General features: G+C 38.3%; 1 protein-coding gene across 5 annotated transcripts in view; it reads left to right on the forward strand.

Annotated features, from left to right (window-relative positions):
- The window catches only part of NETO1 (neuropilin and tolloid like 1), a 121616-nt gene that overhangs the window by 65463 nt on the left and 34952 nt on the right, over window positions 1-21201 (forward strand). For all 5 annotated transcript variants that reach the window (XM_087869727.1, XM_087869730.1, XM_087869728.1 and 2 more), the window contains exons 5-7: window positions 1870-1911; window positions 2030-2157; window positions 11503-11731. In XM_087869727.1, coding sequence (XP_087725853.1) covers window positions 1870-1911; window positions 2030-2157; window positions 11503-11731 — 399 coding nt within the window. The remainder of the gene's footprint in view (window positions 1-1869; window positions 1912-2029; window positions 2158-11502; window positions 11732-21201) is intronic.

Consider the following 21201-nt stretch of genomic DNA (forward strand, 5'->3'; position numbering starts at 1 on the left):
GTCTTCAAAATAGTTAAACAAAGGAATTTGTACCTTGACTCAAAATGCATTAGCACGTTATAATTGTGTTCTATAAGAAAGTGTGTCTAAAGAGTTGACCTGACCAAATTGTAGCCTGGCTGATCCAGGCCTTTCCATTTCAATGTATCAGTACGCATTACTGTTTAAGAAAATTAGAAAGAAAAAAGAAAAACTGCAATGAAAATAAGTAGAGTTATACAGTAAGCCTGATGCCATGGGCTTAGCGTCTCCAAGCACACAGACATATAAAGGAGCCCACTTGGATACACCCCGGCGTCTGTGCACACCCAGTCTTGGTGTCCAGGAATAACTGCCTCCGGAGAGGGCTACCCTTTCGTACTTCAGCCCTAGACTCTTGTTGAGCAGTGTCTCTCAACATATTTCTAACTTCATAAGATTTTTAATTTATAGCCAATACCTTAGTAGTAAAAAGAAATTAAATTTCGCAGTCACCTTTTAAATTGGATGCCACGTGTCTCCAAGAAAAATCGTAGCCATTAATGCCTTTATCCATAAGTAAAAGAAAATCCAATTCAAAGTAATTGAAATTATAAGTATATACATTGTTTCAAAAAGCAAAAGGGGGAGGGGCCCCTGGGTGGCTCAGTCTTTAAGCGTCTGCCTTCGGCTCGGGCGTGATCCCAGAGTCCTGGGATCGAGCCCCACATCAGGCTCCTCTGCTGGGAGCCTGCTTCTTCCTCTCCCACTCCCCCTGCCTGTGTTCTCTCTCTCGCTGGCTGTCTCTTTCTGTGTCAAATAAATAAATAAATAAATAAAATCTTAAAAAAAGCAAAAGGGGGAGGGAAGTGTGACTACAGGTTAGATGAATACAGTGCCCCAGTGATGTCTGTAGGGATTCGCGTTCTCCAGGTTTCTATTCTGCTCACCCTTGAGAGTTAGCATCTCCTCATGTTAGCACCTGTCAACGTCATAAGCTGACCACCGTGCATGATCCCAAAGGGACCGCATACAAACCAGATCACAGTGTGAGCCAGAAAACTATGTATGCCTTGTTTCTTTTTATTATTGAAAAGAACTTTCTCAGAGGTCCTCCAACTGGCTCACCGTTACATTTCACTGGTTGCATACCTATCTCAAAATCAATTTCAGGAAATGAAAACAAGCCCACCATTTTGGCTTCTAACACTTAGGATGCTTCTGAGGCTCCTGATAAATCAAGCTTCCCCCGAGTATGTGAGCAGAGAAGGACACCTACCTGGACCTGGGGTAGGTTTAGGGGAAAGCCAGGGAGGGAGCTGACATTGAGAGGACACAGGGAATACTGAGGAACACTTTGGAGGCTATCATGGACTGAAAAGTTAGGGAAGAAGGTCTGCTGGAAACAAGGTTGTGTGTTCTGCCCGGGGAGAGGGGCCCTCGGTTTCACAGCTGAAATTTGTACTTCTAGTATTTCAGCGGCAAAGAAAATTGTGTTTCAACAATTTACAGAATCTGTTAAATTAGACAAAATGATTATATGTGTCATAGATGGAAGTTTACTCAAAGCTTGACGTAGCTATGGATACATTTTACAAAACCATCTAGTGTCCGATTATGGATTTAGAGATAATGAGTAATATTTTTATTTGATTCCTAGATGAAGAATGGCGTTGGAAGATTTTTAAAAAATGACTTCCTTTGTAGTGATAAAAATGCTGTGGTAATAATTCTGTTTTAAAAATGAACATTTCAGTCTTAACATTATCATACAGTTTTTTTATTTAACCACTTAATTTCTCTTCATATATTTTTTGGCAGATTCCTGAATAATTTAATGGCATATTACTCACCATCATTTTAAGGAATAAATGTAGAATAAGACTAATTATCTTTTTCTCGATTTTTAAGATCCTGACTTTAAGGACCTTGGAGTTTTGAAACCGCTACCAGGTTGGTAAAATAGATACTCAATAATGTTCAGAGGTCTTTGTTTTCTGCTCTGAAATATACTTTTGGTTTATTATTCAAGCTCCATTTTTGTATGTTTGTTTGGCATTTCGTTATTTAGCATGTGAGTTTGAGATGGGCGGTCCTGAAGGAATTGTGGAATCTATACAAATTATGAAAGAAGGCAAAGCTTCTGCTAGCGAGGCCGTGGATTGCAAGTGGTACATCCGGGCACCTCCACGATCCAAGGTCAGTCTGAAGGTGAAAACAGATTGGACAGTCAGCTTGGGAAGTGTCTGGACCATGCACTGCTTTGAACCAATGGACACACTGAGTGGGTGTCAGAGTGTAATCATAAGCTTTATTTTATTTTGGTTTGAAACGCAACTTGTCTTGCCCCATCCAAGGAATTTTTCGATGTCCTAAATAAAATGGAGAGGGTACTTTGAAGAGATCATTTGATCACCTGGACCAGAGACCCTAATGGGACTCTCCAACTTTGGAAAATCGATTGAAATGCAGTCCGTAATCTATGGGTCTAAGTAAAATCACACTGTGCCCTTACTGTCAGTATCTGTAGCTAGCTCACTTTTCAACCTAATATTAAATCTTTGGAAGAAATTTTCCAGGCCTTACAAAATGTCTGACATATAAAATATCATGTGATAAGGCTGGGGGACAGTGGCGAACAGGACCCAGGAGAGCCTGGCCCATGCAAAGAGGCCAGCCAGGACTCCACTGCCTCTTAAGCTCCTTTTTATTGTCACTATGAGGAAGTATTGGTCTAACATCAGCAAGCCTCCCATTTTCTCATAACATGGAAGAAGGCAGGATTTTATGTTGATCACCTTGATTTTTAAATGCTGGCAATACATTTTTTAAATTATAAATTTACATGCTATTAAACTAAATATATTATGGGTTAGATTCAGACTCAGGCCACTATTTTAGAAATACTTCTTGAGTACAACCATATTTATCCTCTTACTGAAAGTTTTAGAAATACTGGGGATCACTTTGTGTCGGTCACTGTCATAGGTGGGGAGCGTTGATTATTTGCTTATCCCCCTCCCTTTATTGTCATTCCTGTTTCATAGTTTCAGCCAAGCATTATTGATTTATTAGGTTTGTCATTGACTGTTTCTTGAGGTTGAAACAGTTTGTTATTTAATTAATAGATTTAGTGGCTCTGTAAAGTCTCAACCCTCATGTTGGAGAGACAAAGAAGGCACGCCAGCCCCTGTCCTCATGTTTCCAGTGTAATACCTAGACAAATATGTAACCAAATAATCCAAGGAACGAGACATGATCATTGAGGTGTTCCTAAGCTGTAGTAGAGAGGGGGAAAGTCTGCATACACCTGCGAAGCTAAGTCAAATGTGGAATCAAATTCAGCCAGGGTGTTCACTGAATCTTAATAAGAAACAGCGTTGTGTCAGGTAGACCAGGGAAGGGCTCTCCAGGTAGAGGGAATGGCATCAGAGTCATAGAATCAGAAGACAGTGAGCTTTTTTTTAAGGAATTAAGTGATTGAATGTGACCGAATAAAAGTATAGAGATGGATAATGAGTCTTTGAGCCAAAGGGACCTAAAGAACTTGGATTCATTCTGGTAGCTTTAGTGATACATGGAAGAGTGTGCAGCAGGAGAATGATGTGATCAGATTGGCATTCTGGAAAAAGAGTTTTTCCCTGGGAAGTAGGGACAGAGGCGTGAGAAGATGCAGGAGGAAGACGTGGCAATGAGCCCCGTGGTTGAGGCTAGCTTGTGACAGTAGACAGGTGAAGGAAAGATTCAGGATCTATAGAGGAGAATTTGGTGGCTGGATATTCAGGATGGGGGGGGATAGCGTCATCTTTGAGGAGGCTGGTATTTCAGGAAGTATGTTGGCTTTCTTCACTTGATTTTCCCATAAATCTGTCTCTGGGTCTGCATACAATTTGGGAGTGTGGCACGCTTTGCCCAGACTTGCAGTCACAGACATTCAGAGCCATGCTCCATCTTCCAGCTTTGCCCCTGGCGAGCCTCTTTGCATCTGTGCAAATCTTTGAAAACTTTTATTGTATTATCAAGAAAGACCCAGTGATTCCTCCTTTGAAAGAAAAAAAAAAATCAAAGGCTGTTCGTGACATAAAAGCCAACCCACTCCCTGGATTATAAAGGAGCTAGATTGCAGTTTATTATTCTCTCTTACATAATCCGTGGGTTCACATGCAAGTGCTATTCATTTTTCTTAAACTCTATGAATGAAAGATTTAAAAACATTTTTTTCCAGTTGGAAACATTTGAGCCCCACCTCATTGCTGTAAGCAACATCTTTGTCACGGCAGTATTAAAGAGAGGGTTTTTATGGGAGCGTAAACACACGTCCTTCTTTTCCCAGCTGGTAAATAGGCTGTCTTTTGTACAATTCCAGAGCAACGATACCCAGTGTACCTGTCTGTTACAGAATTTGGCATTCTGTGACCCAAAGGGGAAGCCGCCTGCAGAGCTGGACAAAGATGACTCTATTGTGACAGGCTTTCTCCGTTAAATTAAAGGTTAGAGGATAGGAAGTGGCTTTGAATAACTGCAGAGAAAAGCAAGAACTGGATATGACTGCCTATGTGGGCTTTCTATTTTTGTGGAGTTCCTAGCAGCTTATGAGAATAGACTATCAAAGCCCACGTTAAACTTGAAGGGGCTCGTGGTGAATATTTGAATGATAACTGGGGATTGAACCATATTACACAATGCCGGTACTGAATAGCTTACTGGGGTTCTATTAACATTTATATCAAGTCTATAATGCTTCTCAGGCTTTTCGACAAATAGAAAATAGTCCTACAGATGCTCACCTTTAATTAGAATGTGATTAGTCAGATTTCTTAGAATTTGGCACACTAGAGTGAGAAAGAGCATTGGAAATCTTCTTCTGATTAGCTCGTTTAACAGACGAATAAGCTGAGACATGATAATGAAGTCTTATACTGGCTAATAATGGAATATAGAGGTCCCTTTGTATAGACTCTAGAGCAAGGATGGTGGAAGGGTATTATGGTGTCTTGTCCTGGATCCGCTGCAGAAGAGACCCAACAGAAAAGAATGTTAGGTGATCAAATCATGGTAACTATTTTGATGTTAATTCCGTGAAGGTTGGGGGGCTGATGTATCTCTAGATACTCAGTACCAAGTGTAATGTCTGTCATTCAGTTAAAGCTCATGGAATAAAAAAGAAACTGATGTATATCTAGAAAAATGGACATGGTAGCAATCTTCAGACATTTGAAGGACTGTCAAATGACAGAGGAACAGGAGGAGAAGGGTTAATCTGCTTGGTTCCAAGTACTACAATTTATTTGAATGCTTGAAACTGGAAACATACAGCTTTTGATTCAATATAAAGAAGTTTTGGGTTCTTGTTTTGATAATGGAGCTGCCCAAAAATCAAATGAGATTCCACAGGAGGAATCCAAATAAAGTTTGGGAGAGATTTGGTACAATAATTTAAAAGTCAGATAATTTTTCGGCATAGATAATAATAAACTCCTTTCAAGACCAAAGCTTGATGAGTCTATGACAAGTGACTGCCCGAGTATTTGGTTTGTTGGTACACAGCTAAGGCAAGATTTCCATCTCCTGATCCCAGTCCAGTGAGATGTCACAAAACCACACTATCTGAGGAAATTGTCAAATTCGTTAAGATAGGAAAGGACATTAGTCAAAGACTTATAAGAGTACACGAATGAAGATGATTAACTTAATGATTAAGGTGTTGGGACAATAAAACTCTAGCTTTTAGTAATTACCCATCATTTAAAACTTCACATTAATTTTTAATGTGCTATTACTTGATTCAAAAATGTTTTGAATAAAATTAGCATTAAGTAAACAGGAAAAGTTGACAAATATAGTAAGTCAATATTTTATAGTGAAGTTGTTTTAAAGTGAATTATATGATGAACTTAATTGTAGGCGGAATCTTAAAGATGACACCCAAGATTTCCAGCCCAATCAGTGGGACTGTGAATATAAAATATCACATACCTGATTATGTTAAATTACCTGGCAAAAGGGATTTTGCTGATGCAAATAAGATTACCGATCAGTTGGCTCTGGGTTAATTAAAAGAGAGTTTATCCAGGGGAGCCTAATCTAATCGCATGAGCCCCTTCTCTGGCTGTAGGCAAAAGGGGAAGTCAGAGGAATTAAGAATGTTTTCTAGGAGCTGAAAGTGATCCCTGGTAAATGGTCATCGAGAAAACAGGGACCTTGATCCTAGAAAGGCAAGTGGGTGGGTTTTCAACCTCATATGCCCTTAGCAGAGAGCACAGTCCAACCCACAGTTACTTTTACCCTACAGAACTCGGGGTCTTGTTTAAAGCTGCTCTATTTCTGCGAACTGGCTACGGGGCAAGGAGAAAACTAACACAGCAGACGAAGGGTAGGACCTGTACTCCATTACAATAAGTTTTAGGGTCCTGAGGACTGAGTCTGCCTTTACTATCTCCAAAAATGAAAAAAAAAAAATTGGGTAAACAAAATGGCAATTTTAACTGGCTAGATAACCACCAGCGAACATGTCGTGATTCAACTTTGTTTTTCCCTGAAATCTCAGTTTTTGTACGATCAGATTTTGGAGGTGGAGCATTTGGACACCTGCTTATGCATGCCAGAAAATTATTTTAATAGTCTCATCAGGATTTGTTATAGGGTGTGTCATTTCAACATTTCGGGAAAGAGTATGATGATGTGGTTTTCTCCTCCGAATAACGGGGATGCTGCTACTAGTCTCCAAATTCATGGGATGTTGTACCTTAAATTATAAGGCCTGGCATGTCCAGTCACAAATCTAACAGCAGGCACGGAAGTTCTGGGCTACACGCTTTTTATTTACCAAAGCGGAGAGTAGCGTTGAAATCACGGACAGCGTTTCTCAGGCTGTGGCGTGTATTTAATTTGTATTTTCCTGGAGAAAACTGTTCTGGCAAGTCTTAAATAATTGCCCCAAACAGTGTCTGTTTTCTGCATCTCATTGTGACACGAGGGGAGGGACCAGGTTGAAAGGTTGGTATTAAATGTTTGTTTGTAAATATATTACTTAGTAAATTGTTAGCTACATTTACTTGGTTTAAGTACACAAAAGGGATTCTGCTCTCCTTATATGGAAGACAGATATTACTAGAAACTGCTCATGTGTTTTGAAGTTCCTCTGGTCCTGTTCAATAAATCATTTTGTCAGCTCAAACTCTTTGTGATTGATTAGAAAGAAGAATGCATCAAAATGATTCACTGAGAGGAGATTGTAATCTGACTATTTTACTGGAGTTACGTATGATTCTGTTTATCATTTTCCCTTTCTCTGAGCAGAAAGACTAAAGAGCTTTCTGTAGTTTTCCGCCTTAAATAAAACCCATGTCATGTGGCGTTCTCCCCCTTGGTGATCTTATGGCACAAGCTTTAAGCTGGCCAGATATCTTTTAAATCCTAATAGAAGGAAGGCTTTTATATGATGTATCCTAGAGCTAGTGTGGGCAAGCTTGATCACTTTTCTGGCTAATGACAGTTGGCTTTTGCACCAACAGCTCTGCACCCAATAAACCTAATATCCCCTGGCACATTTTATTTCTTCTCTTAAATGATTTTTATAAAAAGTGAAGTTAAAAAAAATAGTAGAATGCTTCGGAAGGGAATATATAAAATCTAGTGACTAATTGTTCACTTCCTCTATAAATAGTGTCCTGTCTACTAAGAATGGCCTTTAAATATAGAAGGTGCTTAGACTGCTGTCATTGAACTTCATGTGAGAATACCAGTCAGTCACCTCGTATGGAAAATGTGGACACTCTCTGGAGCTGTCAAATGAGAAACCACGGGCTGAATATGCAAATCGGCTTTCTGACTTCTAACTATAGATGTGCTCTTCTATAAAACAAACTTCTTTTTAAGAAAATTTAAGACAGCCATTTATTTCAGAGGGACACATTTATTTTCCGCGAGTCTCATTTTTATCTGGACTGTCAACACGTTTCCTCGCCCCTGTAGGAAAATCGAAACAGTTTGGCTTTGCTGGCTTATTCCTTTATTTTGTTGCAGTTGGTTTTCCTTAAGATTATAACTTTCTTTCTGGAATATAAGTCTGTGAGAATTAAAAAAAAACATGATATGAGTCTGCGCAGTGCGGTACGAGGGAGTAAACCATCAGGCGGATCCAGGTTCAATACTCATCTGTCACCGAAGGGCTTGGCCACTTTGCAAAGTTACTTAGTTTCTCCCAGTCTCGGCTTATTCATTTTAAAATGGTTATAACAAGTGTCTGTTGTTGTGAGATTGGAGTGAAATGGTGTGTTAGCACAATGTCTTAAGTTATTGCCAGTATAGAATGCAGATAATAAATTCGCATTTGAAGCTGGGTTTCTATAGGCAGAGTAAGAGACTCGAACAGAGTATGCAGGCCACTGACTCACTCAACTTGGAAACATCAGGCTCTCAAATATCTTTCTTTCTTGAATTAGTCAAATGATTACTTATTTCTCCTTCTGTGGGCAGTGTTTGGTTTTTATAGCATTGAAAGGACACTGGAGGGAGGGGTTGCTTTAGAGTCGACTCCAAAGGACCTTTTTATGTACCCTACTCAGTGTTTTCTCCTGCCGGTAACTATGTGTATTTACAATTGTAATTGCATATTCTTTTGAGGGCTAATAACTATGTTGGGTTGATTGTATAGTATTTGAGAATATAAATATATACTTGATTTTTGTTGCATTTAACAAGTTTATATTACCTAATAAGAATACCTAGATTTTTAAGTATTTATATTTCTATAGTGCTTTCAATCTGTTTACTTTTAGTCAGGATCGGGGGATGTAGTGTAGTGAAAAGAGCTTTGAAACAAGAATTCGGTATTTTAATCCTATTTAAGGCTCCCACATTGATTGCTTACATCCCTGGAGCAAGCTGCTTTGTCTCTTTTGCTCCAGCTTCCTGGTAAAGGTCATCTGAAAGACCCAAGCCCTTTTTGTAAATCCATGTGAAAATTCGAAAAATAAAGTAGTTCGTGGAAGCTTGGAAGGTTTAGCATTTTCAGATATGGCTTCATAAAGGAGACATTTTGGGATTTCCTGGATAGTTTTCAGGAACATAATATTTGGTTGGGAAGAGTGAATCCCAGATGGATTACGTGAGTAATAGCTGAACTTCTGATAAAATAAAGTAGAACATAACCTGGGAGTGAGGAACATGCAGATTTTCTCAGGGCCTATGTTTAATGTCTGTAGTAATGGCAGTTAAAGTTAGCATCGAAGTGTTTGGAAATTTTAGAGTAGCTCCAACTGCAATGTTACAGATTGCGTGTGTATGAAAACCTCACCACGCAAAGCATCGTAAAACTCAAGTGCTTTCCACTGTTTCTCAATTTTTGCCCTTTTCTCCCTATTTCTCTGTTGTTCTTCCTCATGGTTATATGTGTATTTCCTGACTTGGGACTCATACTTTATTTTTAGTCTGTTGTCTCTTACAAAGTTTGCAGCATACTATCTTGTGGTTCTCTGACAGAGTTATATTAGAAATACCTTGTGCGGGGGAATTTTTGCATGTGGTTTCCTACTGCAAATAATAAAATGCCAATTATTCTATATAATTATTATTTATAGCACTTAAAACCGTCTGACATATAGGGGCCCAATCAATAGTCGATAGGCGGTGAACAAATGAAATCAATAACAAAATAAAATTCTCCAATCAGTCAGTCATTCACAGGTGCATCCCCTCACAAACTTTGATGGAGTGCCTAATATATACAACACATGGTTTAATGCCTCAAATGCAAAAATGTACGCTACTGCCCTGGCTTTTTAGGAACACACAGTGTAGTAAAAATGTCATAGAACCCGTAACTTAAGTTGAGAATACGTTCAAAATAATATTTTAGCATAGAGGATGCAGACAATGATTCTGCCATGGTTGGGGAGTGGGGGCAGTGATTATTCTGCCCTGGAAGTTTAACAATTAAACAGGACCTTGAAAAACCAAGAAGAGCTTGGGAGGCAGAGAAGAAGGAATAATTACTCACGTGTAACACTGTCCTGTGCACAAAGCATGGCATTTTGTAAAATAAGTATGAAATGTTCAGACATAAGAAGAAAACTTTGCCAGTTAAAAGACTGTAGTATGGTTATTAAATTTGTTTCTTAGAAATATAACTTTGACGGGGCTGGGCTTTGGGAGTGGACTGGAAAATTAGAACCTTGGACAGATCCAGGCCAGCTGGGAGACTTGAAATACCGTAGACCTGTCAGCAGAGATGGAAACAACTATTTTGAAGGTCAAATTAAAAAGGATCGCTGCCCGAGTCAGTAAGAACATCGAGGGCAAAAGAGAAATTTCTTTTAATTTGAAATACTGAAAATTTAAATATAAGGAAGGCAAACTGAACCTGAGAAATTTTTGTTTTGTGGGATTCATAGTTTATGAACACATAAGCAAAAATGAATGTCGAGGTGAAAGAGATGGAATTTTAGGTGAACACATGTCTTCAGTTTACGCCCATGTTACGTTGATAATAGAAGGATGTATGAGAGGAAAGAGCCCATAACCTTTCATGTTAGAAAACGTAAAACACCTAGTAGGTATTTGTGAAGGATGCCTTCTTTGTTTCAGAACCATTCCAGACATCCCTCTCATAGTACACAGATTTTTTTTCTTTCTATCACTTCTGATGGTATGACGTTGTGTCCATGTCTCCTCAGTGTTTTCAACACTGAGACTTATTCTTTTGTGCACTGGTGTATCCCGGTGCCTTGAATAGTGTCTGGGACAAAGTCAGAGGCCAGGGTGTAGATAATGCTGAACCAATGGTTGAATGGACAGGTGACTTCTTTTCAGACCAGTCTTTGGCTGAACTAATTGCTTGTGGTTGTGTGATGCACATTGGAACAGAGCCAGATGAAGTCTGTTGATCATAAAACAGCGTGTGTGCGGCAGTGTTATACTGTGGAAGGGTCGTAGCCTAGGGAGTTAGACCCTGTCTGATGTCCAGTTTATATCACCCGGGTCTCTCTTTCATCATTGAACAGGACAATAAAACTTTATAGAGTAGTTGGGAGTATTTAAAAATAATCTATAGAGTAGGTTGCACAGGGCATTTCTACTCATTAAATGTTCATTTAATTGTTATTTATGTGGACTTCCCTAAATGGCTTGACTCTATGTTGTGGCAAGAATAACCACAGATCAGCTCTCTTTTTTATTTTACTCTTTTTAATGTGCTCTACTTCAAAAATGCAACAGTGTGGTTCTGTGAAATGATTTAAGCAAAGTGAAATCCGAGACTATCTTTTGATACCATTTCTGTTTTCCTTTAATAGAAATACAGATTATTTATTTCCATATATTCATCTACATGAAGAAAGGAAAATAACATTTGAAAAAAAAAATATTAACCACCGTTTGATCTTAGTTGTTCGTCTTTACCTCCTGCTCCCCACAGGGGAAACATCCTGAGATTGATTGCAATCAAGACTGTCTTGTGAGACTCAAGAGAAAGCCTGGTACTCGCTGAACTACTTTCATGTTTTGATTTGAGGAAATTACTGCATCTGTGTTGTTCTGTTACAGATCTACTTACGCTTCTTAGACTATGAGATGCAGAATTCAAACGAGTGCAAAAGGAACTTTGTGGCTGTGTACGACGGCAGCAGCTCCGTGGGGGACCTGAAGGCGAAGTTCTGTAGCACGGTGGCCAATGACGTCATGCTCCGCACGGGTCTTGGGGTCATCCGCATGTGGGCCGATGAGGGCAGTCGGAACAGCCGATTTCAGATGCTCTTCACATCCTTTCAAGAGCGTAAGATTCTCTGCACTTGACTGTTTGTCCTTCACGTAGGTCCTGGGCTGCAAGTCCGTCAGCCGCTAATGGCATTCTCCATGCCCTGTGAGCACACTAGGGTGTGTCTAAGGAGTTCTTCAGGTCACTGAGATTCCCTTTCCTTCCTTTTGGCCCAGTGACAGGAGAGAGCTACGTATCACATTTTGGTGACCTATTTCGGCACAGGCATCATAGCCTTGCTTAAGACTGTTCACTGTTCAACCGGGGAATGATGATTTTGTTTGTCTTTGGTTTAGCTCTTAGAAGCATATGGAACTTATGGAGCTTTCTGATGAAATTTGAGTTTAAATCTTAAAAGCCTGCCTAAAAATATTTGGTAGGTTCTCTTTAGTAAGCTTCTCTTGCAGTCCCATTTATTGCAAATAGGTCTGAGACGATAGCATTCCAATTAAAGCAGGCAAAGAGAGAGAATTGCTTGGGAAGAGAATAAATAGAAAAAGTTTCAGAAAATATGTAAAATGGCACAATGGGTGATATCCAGAGTTATGTGCAAAGCACCGCAATTTTAGAAAATTATGTTCTAACAAATAATGAGTCATATTAATAGATATATTTGGAATGTTCTTTAGAAACCCTGAATAACTCATGTTTAATAATTTTATACAAATGAAAAAAAATAATCCTGGAAAATTCAGCTTTAAGAAATCAGCATCTTTTATTTTGAAACTATGTATTTATTAAATAGAAAAAAAAGCCAAAATGCTTTTGAAACCTACAGGATTTCTCAATGATAGGCACAGCATGCAATATTTTTTTTGGTTCATAAATATTAAATACACTGGACAATTCTTTTATATAGTGAATAATTTTGGCTTGAAATTCCTCTGTAATTACCCAGTTGGAAAGTTGTAGGACACCAGAAGTACCAAATGTCACTCAGTTTTTCTAAATCTTGATACCGTCACAAAGCATTATCTCGCCCAGCGTTATTGTGGATTTAAGCAGCATGTTGCCATCATGCCCTCATTTCAGTAGTTGCAAAATGTTGGAAGTACTGCATCTTTATTTCAGCAAGTGTTGGGCCAAAAAAAAAAAAAAAATCTTGTCGTTTTTTTGACTAGAGTAGGAAGAAATTCAGGCCACGAGGTAGCACACTTGATGTCCTCACTGTTGATTCCTCCATAGTGGACAATAGCTTTTGCTATCAAGGGGAATGTCTATGTGTTGTAGGGAAAGGACTGGTCAACCTCGATAGCCTTTGGTGAGAGGTTAAAGGGGCTTATTGCATATTCTTATCAGTCTTGGGTGCCAATACGTCGAGAACTCCTATTAATTTAAATGATACACATATAGAAGGGCTAGCTTCTATGTTAGAGAATATTATCGGGTTTTTAAAAATATCACAGAAATCTTCAACTTTTATCAAAACTCTACCATAAAAGGTAATAGGGAGAAAATGAAATTATGTATCGCTATGTTTCAAATATCAGCTAAAACAACAGTAGTATAGAGGAACCCTGACTCCTAGGCCTTCCTGATGTTTTATTTCATTCCAACTCAGTATGAGCCAGTACTTTTTTTTTTTAATAATTGACAAAAAATATCTTGGCAGTATTAAATTATCTTAAGGAAAGTGAAATAAAAACTCAAAGGAGATAGTCTCATGGGAAGCTGCACTGGTCAAACTGCAGATTACATAATCTTTTCTGGGTTTTATGAACGAGGAGGAAGGTAATGAATTGGACGAGGTGGAGTAGGATGCAGGAGCCACTGGAAACATGAGACCAGGTCAAAGGAGAAGTGTTTATCTTAGAGATTTTGTTGTTGTTGTTCAAAGTGTGATTACTACCTTAGACCTAGGTTGGCGATATGGATTAGTGTCTGAAAGCTGAGATTTGCTTGTTAAATTGTAGGGAAACATCTGAGTGAAATTTAGGAAAAATACGTCTAGCTCATAGGAACTGTGAATGGATTCTCTTAGAGGATATAGGCTCTGGATGGAGGATGATCAGTCTGAAAATAGGTCTTCATGTGGCGTGGATGGTGGAGGGGAATGTCTATGTGTTGTAGGGAAAGGACTGGTCAACCTCAAAGATCCCACTGAACTCCAACAGTGATTGAGTTCTGAGTCTTTAAAATTCTGCTTATGCAAGAAATGGTGAATTATATCATACGGTGCAAATGCCATTAGAAATATTTCTATCTGAGCTAAAGGATAGAGTTTTTATGCATGTACGTAAATGATCTCCAGAAGTCCTTCAAGTGGGTGGACTTTTCAATGTTGAATTCAGAAAAAAACATGGCATTTTTCCTCTGTAGGAGGAAATCACCCCCATCCTTTGTGTCCCTGCATAGTGGATGGATTATCACTCTCATTTCAGTGATGATATTACGATAGCATAATCTGTGATTATCTCATAAATTTTATAATAAGCTTCGATTAGAACAAATTTATCCGCTGTGTCATGTTGCCTATGTAGCTTTTCGATATTCTGCTTTTTCTTGCTTTTTGGGGGGGGATTAAAACCAGGTGGAATCTACCATTTTATACACCTAAAATCAAAGTCATTGTGTGATGAAGTATGTGGGGATGGACTGTTTCTGTATTAAAATCAAAGTATTCCAGTTATGAGATGATAATTTCAAAACAACTGAACTTCAACCAGTGCTACTACTCAGAAATGAGTGGTTACGTCATTTTAAAGGCTCTTAATGTGGAAACAAAGGAATTCTATTTAGGGAGTTTCAAGTTCCACAAATGGTATTATTGTTTTATTCGATATTGGTGTCTAAGAGAGTATTTTGCATTACATTTTCATTTTTCTTGATGATGATAGGTATAAAGTTTATATAATATATTATATAGGTATATATATAATACACTATCATATATAATTACATAATGTGTATTAATATTGATATTTAATATATATTTCTCTAATCCTACTCCATACCACCCCGCACACATACAGAATAAAGATTAGAAGTGTGAAATCAAGGACCCGCTTTGTCTTATCCAAATAATATGGAACCACCTTGCTGTTTTTCTTGGTTTTCAACATTTATTAGGTAGTATCCCCAGCACAGTGTTGAGAAGTGTTTATAACATATTCAACAATATTCTAAAAGCTGTCAAAAGGTCTTGTGTTGGGACCATATGATGTACTTTTTTGAGTATAATTGACACCCAGTGTTACGTTCGTCTCAGGTGTACAACTTAGTGATTTGACAAGTTTATACATGATTCTATATTCACCACAAGTGTAGCTACAATCTTCCCCGTTACATCCCTGTCACAGTATCACTGACTATATTCTTTATGTTACACCTCTTATTCCCATGACTTATTCCTTCCATAACTGGAAACCTGTATCTCCTGCCCTCTTCGCTCATTTTGCCCAGCCCCCCCCGTCAGTTTATTCTGTGTATTTATAGGTCTGATTCTGCTTTATGTCTGTTATATTTTTAGGTGTTGAAGGAGAGCTTAGGGACCATCTATTTCAATCCCAAACATTTTGTGAAATGAAACAGAGTAAGATAAGACCTAGGAAGTTAACTGAATTTCCCTGCACACCGTTAACTCCATGCTTAGTGATCGAACACTACTGTGGCAAGGATTGAAGACCAGTCTCCTAAGCTCATAAGCTCTCTTGTGGATAGCTTTGTCACGTGTAAGGAATGGACAGCACTCCCATTTTCTAAAGATAATGATGATAAAGATGGTGATAACAATAGGTATCACTTACACATCACTCATGTAGCTCAGACATGTCAGCCCTGGTTTATATGCTTTACAAACTGAATTTTGATTCTTCTGTCCTATCTGCTGCACCTTATGTCTACATGGTATACAAACGTGCTTTGACCACACTGTACCCCACTTTCATATGACCCACAAGATTAGATGCAAGTAAAATTGTAACAAGAGACTTCTACTCTAGAACATACTAATCTGGAGACTAACAGATACAAATAGAACTACATTTTCAATAATCATATTTTTGCATTTGTATCTGAATAAATTACAGAAAAGAGAAAGAATATGTAGAGAAAGAGGAGAGACAGAACCTCAAGCAGACTCCCTGCTGAGTGTGGAGCCGGATGTGGGGCTCAGTTCTACAACTATGAGATCATGACCTGAGCTGAAATCAAGAATCGGTTGCTTAACTGACTGTGCCACCCAGGAGCCCCTGTGTCACTTTTTTATAAGTCATTGATTTTGCTCTAAAGAATCATGCAATTATTTAGAAATTTGATTATTGTTAGTATAATTTCAATATTAAAGGCCTTCCTGCTGTACAGGCCTTGTATATACCCCTACCCTTGCATGCAGGAAGAATCTGTGCGTATCGTGGGATGTCATGTTATATTTTCTTGCAAAAAGGATTTTGCATAAGTAGTTACAGTCCCTAATTCTGAACTAATCAAAAGGAAGACTGAACTGGTGGATTTGACTATACACAAAAAATATTGGTAATATTCTTTAAGCCCATTTAAAAGAAGGTGTAAAGGTCAGTGATGGAAGAAATCAGAGGCATTCTAAGCTGTAACAAATACTCCTGTGGCCTTAAATAAGCACGCTGACCTGTTGTAGAGAAGGCCAGGTGGCAGAGCGTGGTGGGTAGGCTTCGGGAGCTGAGAATGTCACCTGGTTAAGAGTCAGGAAGAAAGGTGGAGCCTCAGTCCTACAATCCCTGAGACTGAGTTCTGCCAACAATCTGAATGAGCTCGAAAGGGACCCCCATGCTCCAGATGAGCCCCAGTCCAGCCGCCTCCTTGATGTGGCCTTGTGAGATCCTAAGGAGAGAACCCACTCAACCCAGACTTCTGACTCACATTAATGTGAGTTACAAGTGGGTGTTGTTTTAAGCCAGTAAGGTTGTAGTAATTTGTTACTCATCAATAGAAAACCAAAACACATTCCCATTTTAGTGATGTGCACTTTTGAGTGCAATAGACAATCCGATGCCCATCTACATATATTATGTGCATATATTAACTAATATATTGTTATTTATTAACTGCTCATTGCCGTTTCTAGATTTGGTAGTTGAGGAGATGTGGCAAGGTAGAATTGTAGGAAATACATAAAAAATAATCACTCCAACATCAGCTTGACCCAAAAAGTTGAGTAACCACTGCTATGTTACTAACCTAGTCATCAGGGTTTTCATTTTGATACTTACTTGTATTCTTTCATTTGTTCTTTTGTTCCTTCCACAAATGCATGAGCACCCAGGCACAGAGATGAATGGATGGGTGCTACCACACTCACGCAAACTAAATTCCAGCGTGTGACACACTTCAGAAAATGTGCATTTGTATCTGGTACTGTGCACCACACTCTCACCATGTACTTCCTTAGTTACTTTACTAAATTATCCACAGAGACACTGTATTCTAAAATGCCCGATTCTTTTCTCGTAGGGGATTTTTCTTTCTCTGTAGCATTTACTTATATTAGTAAGATCTTTACTTTTCTGCCACAGTGATCGATTATTATTTCACTGTTGAGTTTTATTATTGTTTCTTGTCTGGAGCCTGTTTGGTGTGCCGTCTGCCTCTTGTGAACACGATTTATGTTCTGTCCTTGATAGTGCGCGTTCCCAGTTTTGCGATATACAAGTATGCTTGTCATAGGACGTCACTAAACTAAATTTGGTGGATCCTAAGGGGGGAAGTATATAGATATTTGATTATGAATGTAAAATGCACCAAGTTCGGTAGCACTCTGAGACTATACGCCGGACAATATTGATGATCAAACTCACAGCAATAGTATTTAATTTCCTCCCTAGAAACAGCAAGGCCAAACACATTTACAAGTTTGGGGTAAATGGTAAGATTGAAAGGTGTTGTATTTACACGTCTTTCATGCCAGGAGGAAAAAGTGGTATTTGTTACAGAAGCAGTGTTACCAATGATAATACAGCCTAAAATGTAAAGTGACGTGTTTACTGATAGAGATCTCCATGCCTCGCTGTTACAACTTGGTGTGTTTTAAAAAGTTGAAGAGTACTTTATTAACATAGGAAATGTTTACTTATTCTGTCCTACAGCTGCATCAATACCAGATGGCGTAGATTGAAAGATCAGTAATACACGAAACAGGCTGGGAAAAGTGTGGCATGTATGTCCTATTTTGGCATGTCTTTCTAAAGCAGACATAAAACACTCTATGGATAAGGGAATACCATATATATAAATACACAAAATTTAAGATATGTATTACTATAAAAACAAATTTAAAAAAGGAAAACCTGAATTGAGCAGTTGGCAACAGAAACAGCAGGCAGTGGGTAAATATTCTTAACTGATAAGGAATAAAGATTGTGTAAGACGATTAGAGGAAGTTATGTAAGCATACCAATAGTAAATGGGGCAAATAAAGTGAAAAATTAATTCCCAGAGAAGCATAAATGGCCTGTTGGTACAGGAAACACACACCTATCTCTATTATTGAGCAAAGAGATGTAAATTCCAATAGGAAAAAGACCTCATTTTCATCTATCGAATTGCTTAAAATATAGCAATAATAAAATAACCAGTTTTGGAGATGATGTAGTGAAATGAGAATATATGTATGCTGGTAGGAAAGGGGAAGTTTTCTGAAGGGCAACTTAGCAGTATCTATCAAAATTCTAAAATAGGTTTTAAAAATAAAAAAATGTGCCCCTGGGTGGCTCAGTCGGTTAAACTTCTGACTCTTGGTTTCGGCTTAGGTCATGATCTCAGAGTCCTGGGATAGAGCCCCGTGATAGGCTCCATGCTGAGTGCAGGGACTGCTTGATATTCTTTCCTCTCCTTCCTCTCCCTCCCCCTCCATTCCTCTCCCCACTTGCACACTCCCTCCCTCTCTCTGCTCTCTCTCAAATAAATAAAATCTTTAAAAATAATTAAAAAATAAAAAGTTTAAAAAATAAAAAGGGTCTCTCCTGACCAAAGATATATATATATGGTAAGTATGTTTAGAATCATTTAAAAAAATGAAACTTGCTTAAGTTAATTGTTAAATTGTTCTTAGAACATAACTATATTGTTTTTACTCTTAAGATGATTTGTGTTAGACTGATACTAACATTGAGTTATGTGAAAAAATAAAATTTTAAAAGCAAGTAGCAAACAAAACACATGTAGAAGTATACTTTTGTCAACATGTGTGATAAATATTTGATATAGAGTATTTATTATATATGCAGTGCATGTGTGTAGAAGGCGATGCAGTTAGGATGGTGATTATTTTTAGGTAATGAGGTTTTTTGATTCTCACTGTTTTATGATTTTTCTACAATGAACAGTTTTTGTTTTGGTAAACATTTTTTTTTTTTAAAGATTCTTTTTTTTTTTAAGATTTTATTTATCTACCTGACAGAGATAGAGACAGCCAGCGAGAGAGGGAACACAAGCGGAGGGAGCGGAAGAGGAAGAAGCAGGCTCATAGCGGAAGAGCCTGATGTGGGGCTCGATCCCATAACGCTGGGATCATGCCCTGAGCTGAAGGCAGACGCTTAACCGCTGTGCCACCCAGGTGCCCCGCGGTAAACATTTTTTAATACAATAAATATAACTTTGATGTGACTTTGATATGACTTTCTGAAGGGATTTATTAAATCCAAGAAAACGAGAGCATATATGTAATTTATATATAAATTTTAAGTAGGCTCCATGCCCAACGTGGAGCCCAATGCAGGATTTGAACTCATGACCCCGAGTTCAAGACCTGAGCTGAGATCAAGAGTTGGATATTTAACTGACTGAGTCACCCGGTGCCCCATATATACATTATTTTCTATATTGAGAAAATCAAGACATATCTACAATGTTAAGAAATGAAAAACTGATCAAGAGTTTTTGGGGGGTGGTCATTATGCACACAAGTGAGGACAGATTACTGTCTAATGAACTGTTCTTTTAGACTAGATAATTACCAGGATCTACACTAGAATTTCTCTACTTTTTTCCTCCAAAACCCTCTTGCCTGATGGCTTGCATATAGCATGACAGATGCTGATTGATAAGCCTACATTTTTGTAATGTCCTTAGAGCACTAAAGGTCATGTAGTCCTTCCTCTGCTGGGTGACATGAGCATATCTTTGAGTTTGTACAATATTTGAAATGGTGTAAGTAGTTAGAAAATGTTGCTTTTGATCCATTTCACAAATCATGACTCAGGAGTTGCAGGGTGTCCTGGTTGAAAACCATTGCCTCCCATGTCAGAGATCTCATGCTTCACTTTTCCCATTTCTGACCTTCCCTGACCCTGTTGTGATGTTGTGTGGCCATATCTACATCTAGAGGGGCTGGTGGATCATGTTCTGTTTACCCTCAGAAATGAGCGACTAGGTATAAATAAGTATAGCAGCTTCATTCCTATTGCAGCTGTAATACATTACCACAGAGTTAGTGCTTAAAACAATACAAATCTATCATTTGAAATAGATTTCACTGGGCTGAAACCATGGTGTCAACAAGGCTGCTGTCTTGGGAGGCCACAGTGAAGAGTACATTCCCTCACCTGTCCCAGCTTCTACACCTGTGTCTCTCCCATCGCATGGGTTGTAGCTCCTTCTCCCGCAAAGCCAGCAAGGTAACCTCTCATCTCTCTTCACTTCCTCATTATATCACATTTTGTCTCTTGGAGCTCCTCCCTCCCTCTTTAAAGACACCTGTGATTTCATTGGCCCTGCCTGGATAATCCAGAATAATCTCCACATTTTGAAGTCCTTAATCACATCTGCAAAATCACTTTTGCATATAAAGCAACATTCGTGAGTTCTGGGGATTGGGATGTGGACCTCTTTGGGAGCCATTATTCATTTTACCACACCAGGCTTGCTGTTCCACTTTTGTTTTTATTTGATTTGTTTTTAGTAAACTGATATGCTCTTCATCTGAAATTATGAAAAAAATAATTTATTCGACTTGAAGACCAAAGGTACACAATGCCAAGTGATAAAGGTGTATCTAAACACATGCCCCTTTAATGCCCTACAACTGAGTAAATATTCTTCTATACAATGAAATTATTTAAAAACTAAATATTTTTATTACTATAGAAAAAATACAAAAAGGGAATGTATCATAAATATGTAATTCTGGCAAGTGTCTAAATTCTAAAATTAATGTTAGACATTTTTCAAAACAAATTACAAATCACCTGAAAAAAAAAGTGTTTTGTTGTGAAAAAAAACCGAAACAGGATGAGAATGTGTGTAAGAGTATCCGTTTGGTGCCAGTAAATTAATTCTACTCCTTTCTTACCTATAACACCTTGACTTTAAGCCTCCGTTTCTTTTCCAGAAAATGAAGGAGACATTATAGAGCGGCTGTGAGTTTTAAATATATGTGTTCAGAACAGAGCAAATGGTGGCAACTATCTTGTTGATGAGTGGGGATAATAACATACTGAAATTTTCATAGTTGTTTCTTACTTGCAAATTTAATGAGGATTTTGAGTAAGGGATTATTCTATAAAATTGTATAGTCT

The sequence above is a fragment of the Ursus americanus genome, chromosome 19 (assembly GCF_024610735.1).
Source record: "Ursus americanus isolate L20-20 chromosome 19, mUrsAme1.1.p, whole genome shotgun sequence".
Taxonomy (NCBI): Eukaryota; Metazoa; Chordata; class Mammalia; order Carnivora; family Ursidae; genus Ursus; species Ursus americanus.